General features: G+C 61.7%; 1 protein-coding gene across 3 annotated transcripts; it reads right to left on the bottom strand.

Annotated features, from left to right (window-relative positions):
- Positions 1–248: 248 nt before the first annotated feature.
- On the bottom strand, positions 249–9,389 carry BHLHE23 (basic helix-loop-helix family member e23). Of its 3 annotated transcripts, none has more exons than XR_007133775.1 (3): positions 7,631–8,649; positions 4,785–5,285; positions 249–4,175 (listed from the first exon to the last, which is right to left on the bottom strand). XR_007133775.1 is itself a non-coding variant. In XM_047770665.1 (3 exons), the coding sequence occupies exons 1-3, from the start codon at positions 7,868–7,870 to the stop codon at positions 4,444–4,446; spliced, it is 798 nt and encodes a 265-aa protein (XP_047626621.1). In that variant the 5' UTR covers positions 7,871–8,649; the 3' UTR covers positions 249–4,443. The 3 variants fall into 3 exon arrangements, 2 of the variants coding, with proteins under 2 accessions (XP_047626621.1, XP_047626623.1); XM_047770665.1 differs by having other exon boundaries at positions 249–4,500; XM_047770667.1 differs by having other exon boundaries at positions 249–5,285; positions 7,631–9,389.
- Positions 9,390–9,816: the final 427 nt, after the last annotated feature.

The following is a 9,816-nucleotide window of genomic DNA, read 5'->3' as shown; positions in this document are numbered from 1 at the left end:
TCTCCCCCCCCGGAATTTTGGGGCATTTCCTGTGAGTGATGTGGTGGAAGCGGGTCCAGGTTTCAGATTAGCGTCCGTGGCAGAAGGAGGGCAGCAGCCGTCCATCTGGCCCTGCTCTCGCTGGCCAGTCCGCAGCTCAGCCCACAGGCCTCGCCCACCAACGTCTGCCCGTCTCCATCTAATGAGTGATGTTGGATTAAAAGGGGAGCCAACCACAGGGCACCCATCTATATTAAATCTCCACAAAATGAAAATTGCAAAGATTTACTTAGGGTCGTTACAGGAGGAAATTCAATCACAGCCTCATCCATGATGTCTGCTCGCCGCCGAGCCAATAATTGAGCTGCCACCAGGGGGTTATAAATGCCTCCTGTTTGTGAAGATAGCTTCCCGCTGACGGCTCTGGCCTGGGCACGCAGGGGTCCGAGCGGGACAACGCAGGCGGCGTGCTGGGGGCCCTTGTCCCGGGTGGTCGCGCCGTTTACCCCGACCTGACGGCCCGTTAACCTCACTTTGCCTGTTAGAGACTTCATACGTTTTCTCCATCAAACAAGCACACCAGCAGAAAGCCCTTGGCCGCCTTCCCAGTTTGTGGAGACAATGGCTGCGGGACGTGTCTCCTCTGGCCACTTGTCCCCCGGCCGGGGTCCCTTCTCCCTGGCAGAAGCGATTCCTGCTTCCTCACCAGAGTCCTCTGTCTCTGCTTTATCTTCCGTGGTTCCCAGCAAGGGGCTGCGTGTCTCCTGGTTAACGCTAACTGACAGGCAGCTTAGCGACCGCCCGGGGTGCCGAGCTCATGCAACAGTGATATCATGGGGTACCTGCCGCCCGGCGCCCGGTCCCCGCGGCCATCTCCGTCCATCCGGGCCTAAGGGCGCCCACCGCACACCCACGCGGTCCGGCCCCTCCCTGGAGGCGAGCGGCCATCGGGGCAGCTCAGCGGCAATGTCCTCTCACTCCCTCGGCTTTCCTGGCCTGGCTGCCTCTGCAACTCCTTCCCCAACCCTCACCGCCCCTCACCCCGTCGGGGCGACTGGCATCCAGGGCGCCGTGGATTCTGGCCTCGTCCGGGGCTGCCCGGGATTGCTGGCAGGGCCATCCTTGGAGACCTTCCCCTAAAGACCGCGGTTGCGCTGCTCCCTTCATCCCTCAAAGTCTCTCTCCGTCACAGAGGCTCACGCGGGGCGGGGATCCTTCTGTAAAATCCAGACGGCCCCTGACGCTCAAAGCGCCACGGTGGGCACAGTGGGATCTCGCTGACGACGGCCCGCAGCCCTCGGTGGGGGGATGAGGCTGGGGGTTAGGAGGCTCCTCCTACGGCCACTGAGCTCACCTCCCCACTTCCCAGACGGTGGCCTCTGAGGTCACGCTGAGCGACAGAGGGCAGGCCCCAAAACTCACACCCCGTGAGCTCCGTAGACAACGCTCTGGCAAAAGCGACCCTGCGGGCCAGAAAGCGGCAGCAGGTGAGCAAGAGGGCTTTCCGGGTTGACGGCCAGATTCTCTGTCCTGACCGGCCGTGACTCACACCCGTTCCCAGCATCCGAGGGGCGGCATCAAAGGGGTGCATCTTACTGCGTGTAAATTTCTCACCGACGGGCCTGGTTTGGAATAATCCAGTCGTGGGCAGTAACACAGCCCTGGAAACAGGTGGCTGCGCGACATCTGAACGCACCTGACGCTGCTGAATCGCACTTGAAAGTGGTCGAGAAGGTGAGTCCGGTGTCGCAACACGAGGAACGCGGACACCGCAATGGGCAGAGGGACGGGAGGACGCCCCCTCTGGGAGGGCCGCCCCCTGTCTCCTCCACCTGCGGCCTCTTCAGGGGGCCCGAGGGGACCGTGCCCTTCAGCAAAGCGCCCTTTGTTGTCACAGACATGGAGCCCCGAAGCTGCTGGGCGCAGGGGCTGGGGGACGGGCGAAGCCATGCGTTGGGACCTCAGCTCAGCCCCCTGGTGCCCCCGCTGCCTCGCCAGGCCCTGGACGAGGAGGAAGAGGGCCTCCCTCTGCTCTGCGGAAACCGGGATGGGCCACGGGTTAAGTGGGGAGGGCCCAGCGCTGAGGCCAGGCTGGGTGACCTGGAAGGGACGGCAGCCCGAGGGATGCCCCCTCCGCATGGTTCTTGACGCCTCTCTGTAGAGTCACTCCCGACTGTGGCCACAGTGAGACTGTCCCCTGAAGCCAGCTGGAGACCACCCCTCTCAGGCTCCGTGACTGCTGCGCCCAGCGCCCCCCCCACCATCCAGGATAGCCGCTGGCAGTGCAACCCCCATCCCCGCAGGCGCGATGTGGCCTTGGCAGGGGATGGGACGGTTTACTGCGTGACTTTCCACTACACGCTCTCATGCACGCACACACACACATGCAGGATGCGTGTGCACACACATGCGTGCACACGTGTGCGAGTGCAGACGACACTCAGGCCGAGGAAACAGCTGTTCCAGCTTGTTGTCCACTGAGAGGAAGAGTGAGCCGGATGTGTGAGCCGCGGCCTGGCAGCGGCGTCCTCTGTTCCTGGACGGCGTTCTCCATGCCATCCAGCAGCCCCAGTCACGAAGGTGGCGGCAGAGCCGACAGAGAGCCTCCTGCTGACCCCACAGCCCGGAGGAGACGCCGAAGGGCGGGCGAAGGGCAGTCACTGTCAAGTCCTGGCAGCAGGTGAAAGGCTTTCCTTTCTCGTGGACATCCAGACTCCTGAATATAAAATAAACACCCTCCTGTGTGCGCGCGCGTGTGCGTCTGCTGTCTGAAGGGAAGACTCTGCCTTCCCAGGATCCTCAGCGGGGGAGAACCGGGGGACGCTGGCATCGCTGGTCAGGGAGGTGCCGGAGGGGAAGAGGGTCTTCACGCCCAGATGCTGAGACGCAGCTCCCCCGACCCGCAGTCCGGACGCGACCCACGGACGGTGGGGTTTCCGAGTCCTCTTGCTAAAACCCGCAGGCGTGTCTGCGCCACAGGGGTCAGCTGGCTCCTGACCAGCTTGTGGCCCGTGGGCGGTGTCCAGGCTGCTCTGCGCAAACCTTCCATCCTTTGGTGGAGGGGACCTGGCTCCTGCCTGCTTGGTGGTGACGTGGGCCTGGTCGCGTGAGCCCTCTCCAGCTGGCTGATTCCCGTCGGATCCCTGGGCAGATGCAGGCTGGGCCCGACCTCGAGACCCTGACTCACGAGCCCTGGTGTCTGCCAGCTCCGTCTGCGTGCAGGAGCTGCGGGACTTTAATCCTCAAAGGCAGGGCAGAGCTGGGAGGGCCGCGGACACAGCTCTGGTGCCGCGAGCCAGCCGGCTGCAGAGTGAGGCAAGCGACAAAAACACCTCCTGTCAGTTGCCTTGTGGCCATCGGAGAGCCTCACGGGGCCGACTGCGTCTCAGGTTTGAAGGCAGATTCCCCGGCTGGCCTGGGCCTCATTAGGGCAGCCAGGGCTGGCCACGTGGAACCCGGAAACGGGGCTCCCGTCAGGCCCAATCAGGGCCCCCAGGAGAGCAACTGACTGTGGACTCATCGCGGAGACAAAACGGAGCTTGGAGGCGAAGGCAGGCTGGCGGGGAGCCCGGGCCGTTTTCAGCGGGCAGGAGAGCGCTCCCTGCGCAGCCTCGAGCTAGGACCGCGTGCAGCCCCGGTGGCTCCCCCGTGCTGGCTGGCACCCAGGAGGCCTCGAGGGTCGTGGGGGACAGAGGCCATCGGCCAGGCCCAGGCTGGGCTCTGCGCTGCATTCGGAGGGCTGCGTCCCCAGGAAACAGGTGCCTGGAGCCACAGGCAGCTTGTCTTTGTGTCCCGACCAGGCAACAGCCGGGTGGCTCCCCAGGGCCGGCCACGGAAGAGAAACGGCCGTCCATTCAGGGACCCCTGGCATGCGTGCATTTCACAAGGCTACCCTCACCTTAACCTCACGGTGATTCCGGCCGTCTTCCCGCACAGGGAGCCGCAAAAAAAGCTCTTACACCCTCACGGGAATACATGAGCCTCAGGCACTTTCAGACAGGGAAACACACAGCCCTTGTAAAACCGGGGCGACGCTGGATCGAAGGTAACTCCGCTAATTATTTCCGTCTTTCTGCAGCTACGGTCACGTGGGCTTTGTTCCTTTGGGGTTAAACCTGCACATGTGTACGCACTTCCTAATTTTCCAGAACGGACTTCGGCTGGGGAGCTGGAATATTACGTCCAGAGTTATGAGCCTGGAGAGGTAATTGTTAGAGAAATGATTTAATACTTTGTAAATCCCTCTGTTTCTATCCCTTTCAATGGGACGCCAAAAGCGATTAAAGACTAAAACATATCACAAGCGAATTCACATGATAAAATTGCTGTAATCACTCTGCTGGATTAACCAGGGCCCAGGAGCCTCTGCTCCGAGGCTTCGGTGGGAGTTTTCTCAGACGGCTGAGGGAGGCGCAAGGCCTGCCGTGCCAGCTGGAGTGGTGGCCGGTGCGTCTCCCCATTGCTTTAGGAGAGCAGCGTCTGTCCCCACGAGGCAGGGCCTCCTCTTAGAGCGTCCCCAACCTGCAAGGCAACAGACAGGCGAATTTGGCAAAGCAAGTGTCTGCACTCGCTCGTAAGGTCGAGAAGGCTCCCTCAGGACCCTGGGACATCTGTGTGAGTGAACAGGAAACCCCATCTTTGGGACGAAATCAACAAAAAGCAGCGGCAGAAGCCACGTGCCTGGGCCGTGAGGGTCTGTCATGACCCCGCGTGGGCTGGGCGGCCATGGCGTGGCCGTCCTCCCGGGCCCTGGGGGCAGAGCCAGGCGTGGGCAGGGCTCTGCCTCGGAGGCTAGACGCCCTTACCTGTCGCCGGAGACCAGGGTGCCGTTTTAGATGCGTGGGTCTCCTAAGGAGGAAGAGAAAGCTCTGTGGACATAAAGAATCGCGGGCGCCGCCAGAAGCCAGAAGCACTGGGGCCACGCTGGCCACGTCGGCCACGCCGGTCACTGAACAAAAGCGGGCGCAGGACCCCGGCGGGGCAGCTCGCCTCTTCTGGCCCACGGAGCCCGCGACGGAGCCCCCAGGCCTCGCGGGCTCGTAACCTGAGCGTGAAGGAGTCTTGGTCTGTGAGTTGCTCAAGCAACGAGCAGCCAGCGCGGCCGAGCCCCTCGTTGGCGGGGTCGGTAGGAGAAGAGGCTCTGTTGGCTCCAGACCACCCCTCGGTGGGAGCGCGGAGGACCCGCTGTCACTGTGCTGTTCCTTTGCCGTGACCGTGGCGGCCACGAGCCCCACTGGCCACGAGCCCCATTGAGCGCTTGAAACAGGGCTGTTCTGAACTGAGGCAGACGCTGAGGGCAGAACACGCTGGGGTTTGAAAACACAAAAGAGAATAAAATATCTCCTTAATCATTTGAAAATGTTGGTTACAAAAACATTTTAAATGAGAACAAATACAACAAATAAGAAATGTATGTTTTCTTTTTAGGGTCACACTCGTGGCATGTGAGGGTTCCCAGGCTAGGGGTCCATTCGGAGCTGTGACTGCCGGCCTGCGCCACAGCCACAGCCACGCCAGATCCGAGCCGTGTCTGCGACCTACACCACAGCTCACGGCAATGCTGGATCCTTAACCCGTTGAGCGAGGCCGGGGATCGAACCTGTGTCCTCATGGATACTAGGCAGATTCATTTCCGCTGAGCCGTGATGGGAACTCCTAACATAAAGACATGGATTGCATGTTGAAGTGATAATAGCTGGGGTTTGCTGGGATAAATAAAAGTCACCTGCTTCTATTTCCTTTTGTCACTTGGCCGCCAGAAACTAAGATTCCACATGTGGCCGGCACTCTGCTGGGGCAGCCGCGGTGGCAAGGGCTCTTGTTAACATCTCGGTCCTCCACTGTTAACAGGACACTTGGAGTTCCCGTCGTGGCGCGTTCGAGACGAACCCGACTAGGAACCATGAAATTCCAGGTTCGATCCCTGGCCTTGCTCCGTGGGTGAAGGATCCGGTGCTGCCGTGACCTGTGGGGTAGGTCGCAGACGCGGCTTGGATCCCGCCTAACACAAGACACCTGCTCCACTGGTCACAGCAGGTGCATCTTCCCTTCCTAAGCGGGATCTTGAAGAGGCAGCTCACATCCAAGCCACCGGCAAAGCTCTTTCCTATTTCATTCCTCCCCGACGGCTGGAGAAAGGTGAACTCGGGGTCAGCTGCGGGGTGATGAGCTTTTTCAAGCACATCCCCAGCAGCTCGTGCCAGCCCTGCGGGAGAGCAAGCCTTCGGGGAAGACACTCGACCCCCATCAGAAGTTTCCAGAGAGGCTCTGGCTTATAACGCAGGCAATGCCAACACGGCCCGGGTTGATTATATTCGGGGCACGCGGCCGTGGCGGGGAGTGTTAGACATTTTGTGCTGGGAAAGTTCTTCCAATGCCCAGGCTCTCTTAGCACGAGGAGTTTGCTGCAAACTTGGGAGGAGCCGACGGCCATTTATTCCGATTGACTGGATTGCTTGGTTAGCTGTCAAGAAACGACCTAATTCCACTTTGAACCATTCCTCCACTAACCCCAGGGACCTGCACGCTGAGAGGCTGGAGAAGAGTTTTTGCAGCTTTAAAAAATGTTTAGATTGAATTTAACTTTTACTTAAGTGAAGTTATTGGAAGGAGTTATGATGACTTAAATGGCTCGTTTAAAAATGGGTTATTTTTCACCTGAAAGGGGGCAGAGAGATTTTTTCCTTCACCTTTTTCTTATTATTTCACATACAGCTGAGTAGCTGCTTACGGATCAGCTGTCTGCATCTTAGATGCTGCGATTTTTTTTTTTTCTTTTGCCACACCAGTATCGCACAGACGTTGCCAGGCTAGGGACTGAACCCGTGCCACACCAGCGACAACGCCAGAGCCTTAACCTGCTGAGCCTCGACTCTGACTTAAAAGCATGTCGCCCAAACTGACACAATTCCTTGAAAACTGAAATTATGAGTTCAATCACAAATGAGCACTGTTCGATTTGATGTTAAAATTTCATCATATCATTTAAAAAATTAGTTGCAATCAAATACATTTTTTCTGAATGTAAAGGGTGGACTGAACATGTCTGGCCTCAACCAGAATAAGCAACTCTGCCGTTTCCGATCATGAAAAGTAATTTACAAAGCTGAATTTAGGGCCGCTTGAAATGACTCTGCAAGTTCATGACACCTGAGAACGTAGCTGTCTAGAAGCGATTTGAGACAGAGTTTCCAACCAGTTTTTTAACGTGCAAAACTGATAAACTAGTCCGTTATGGGGGGAAAAAACAATAAGTATGGAAATTAGCAAAAACCAGTATTCAGCATATGTCTTTATGAATAAGGCTTAATCACACTTCATTTTGCAAATACAAAAGGGCCTTTGGAAACGTATTAATTAAAGTTAACTGCTGTAGACAGGCCACTTTGTAGGGCCAGGTCCTCTTCCTATTAGCATAGCATTAGCGACAGCCGAGGAAATTGGGTTAATAAAGCCGAATATTGTCGCAGGACCGCTCTGGCGCAAACCAGCGCCGACAGCTCGGTCCCCAGGGCGGGTGGCCGGCTGCGCGTGGCACTTGGACCCGGCTGGTGGCACACTGACAAAAAAGACACAGACCCCATCGACACAATGACACTAAAAGAGACCCTGTTACCCCTGGCCAGGCCGAGACCCCAACCAGCACACTCACCTCGGCCTGGTCTCCTGTCCCGGAAACACGCGGGGTTGGTGGGGAGGAGGCTCGGGTGGTCACCGGAGCCAGACCAAGCCGTCCCCTGACACCCCAGGGCCTCGCCTCGGGGCAGCCGCCTTTAAGCAGAGGGCACGCACTGGTCTCCATCCAGCTCCACCAGCTCCACTGGTGCCGCGGCAGGAACGCCCTGTGGGGGCAGCAGTGGCTGGGGGTCCCTGGGCTGTTGAGGGGACACATTATGCAGACTTGGAGGCACCAGGCGGTAGCATCTGCTCCAAGCCCACGCCCTCCCCAGAGGCAGACACCTCCAGGCAGGCAGGAAAATAAACGTAACAGACTTGGGAAAGCCGAAAAGCTACCGGCCCAGGGTCTTGTCTCCAAGGTCCAGCTCCTTTGCAAACGACAGTTGCGGCGCCAGGTCTGGGCGCATCCAGGAGCTCTCCGCTGCTGCGGCGCTGGGGCCGTGGAGCAGGCAGAGGCGGGAGAAACCGAGTGAGGCGCTGAGGCTCGACCCCAGGAACACGGCCAAGCAGACGGCTACCTTGGGGTTTGGCAAGAGCAGCCGTCGCCAGCGGCCCAACAAGGGGGCCACAACTCGCCAAGCAGGGCTCCGCTCTGTCCCTGGGCTTCGCGAGTCCCTGGGCGGCTCTGGGGAGGCACATCCGTGCCAGGGTGTGCCGGTCCCCGCTCCCACTGCCGCCCTGGTTTTCTTTCTGAGGGTGAGCGGCGGTGCCCAGATGAGACCACGGTTGGTCACCCCCATGCCGTCCTCAAGGTCGATGGCTGGGGGAGGCGGGAGGGTGCCGGGTAGGCGCTGCGGGCTCCGCGGCTAGATTCCAGAGGCCAGCTCTCCCGTTCAATCCAGCGCCCGGATGGGCTTTGCCTTTCCCGCGAGCCCGACTGTTCGTGGCGCAAGGGCTGGAGCGAGGTCGGGCCGCCTTCTCCCCCGGGCGGGATCCGGTAGGGGCGGGGTGACACAGTCTGGGCGGCAGGGGAAATGGGGGGCGTGCGGCGGAAGGGGGCGGCTCGGGGCCCTTACGGCTTCTCGTTAAAGTGCTTGCAAAGCGCCGAGGGAGTCCCGGAGAAGGCGGCGCACTTGTCCGGGCAGGGCAGCGCGGCGCCGGCAGAGAAGGGGAACACGGCGGCCTGGCCGAAGTGCGTCAAGGGGGCGGCGGCCACGGGCGCGGCCAGGCCCTGGCCCTGGTTGAGGTAGGCCACGAGGCGCCGCATCTCGTCCAGGGCCTGCGCCTGCATGAGGATGTAGTTCTTGGCGAGCAGCAGCGTGGCGATCTTGGAGAGCTTGCGCACCGACGGGCTGTGCGCGTAGGGGATGACGGCGCGCAGCCCGTCCAGAGCGTCGTTCAGGTCGTGCATGCGCCGCCGCTCTCGCGCGTTGATGCTCAGCCGCAGCGAGCGCTGCTCCCGGGGCCGCCGCCGCCCGTCCGCCGCGCCCCCAGGCCCGCGCCGCCGCCGCCGCGGCTCGAAGGCGTCGTCCTCGTCGCCGCTCTGCTCGCCGCTGCTCTCGGCCGCCGCGGCCGGGGCGCGGGGCGCGGGCGTTGCGGGGAGGTCGCCGCCCGGGCCCGGCGTGCCGTAGCCGCGGGTCGCCTCGGGGCCCCGGGCCGCCCCGTAGGCGAGGCCCGCCGCCGCCGCCGCGTAGCCGTGGCTCAGAGCCAGGTACGCGTCCCCCGACAGCGACTTGAGCTCAGCCATGGCCGCGCCTCCGGGGCCCGAGGGCTCGCCGGACCGGAGGCTGCGCCCGCAGCCCGGCCCGCGCCGCCCCGCCCGGGGGTCCGCTCGCGCCGCCGCCGCCGCCTCGGTGCTGCTCCAGCTCGCGCGTCCGTCCCGCAGCGGGCCGGTGGCCGAGCCTCCCGGTCCTGCGCGGGGCCACTGGGTCCCGCCTCGGCCCCGCCTCCCCCGCTGCCCTCCCCCCTCCCGGCTCTCCTGCCCCTCCCCCACCCTCCGCGCGGCGGCGCGGGGGGCCCGGCTGCCGAGCGCTCTCCCTCCCACTCGCGCCGCTCCTGCTGCAAGGTGCAGAGGCGCCCGCGGGGACTCTTCGGCCGTCCAATCAGAGGGGACCTGGTGACAGCCTTTTTCCCGGAGCCCAGCTCCATCCGCCGCCGCCGCCGCCGCGCAGACCGACGGCCAGCGGTGGGGGGACCGCTGGATGGGAGGGCGATCGAGGG

This window comes from Phacochoerus africanus, chromosome 3 (assembly GCF_016906955.1).
Source record: "Phacochoerus africanus isolate WHEZ1 chromosome 3, ROS_Pafr_v1, whole genome shotgun sequence".
Taxonomy (NCBI): Eukaryota; Metazoa; Chordata; class Mammalia; order Artiodactyla; family Suidae; genus Phacochoerus; species Phacochoerus africanus.
The sequence above is the reverse complement of the archived record's forward strand: the minus strand, read 5'-3'. Positions and strand labels throughout refer to the sequence as shown.

What these genes read in the sequence shown, in the direction of transcription:
- BHLHE23 (XM_047770665.1), bottom strand. Translation starts at nt 7,870, where the DNA reads ATGTGTCCCCTCAACAGCCCAGGGACCCCCAGCCACTGCTGCCCCCAC. An exon ending in GGACAGGAGACCAGGCCGAG is followed by an intron (nt 5,286 to 7,630) that starts GTGAGTGTGCTG and finishes TTCAAACCCCAG; the next exon opens with CGTGTTCTGCCCTCAGCGTC. An exon ending in ACCCTGGTCTCCGGCGACAG is followed by an intron (nt 4,501 to 4,784) that starts GTAAGGGCGTCT and finishes GTTGCCTTGCAG; the next exon opens with GTTGGGGACGCTCTAAGAGG.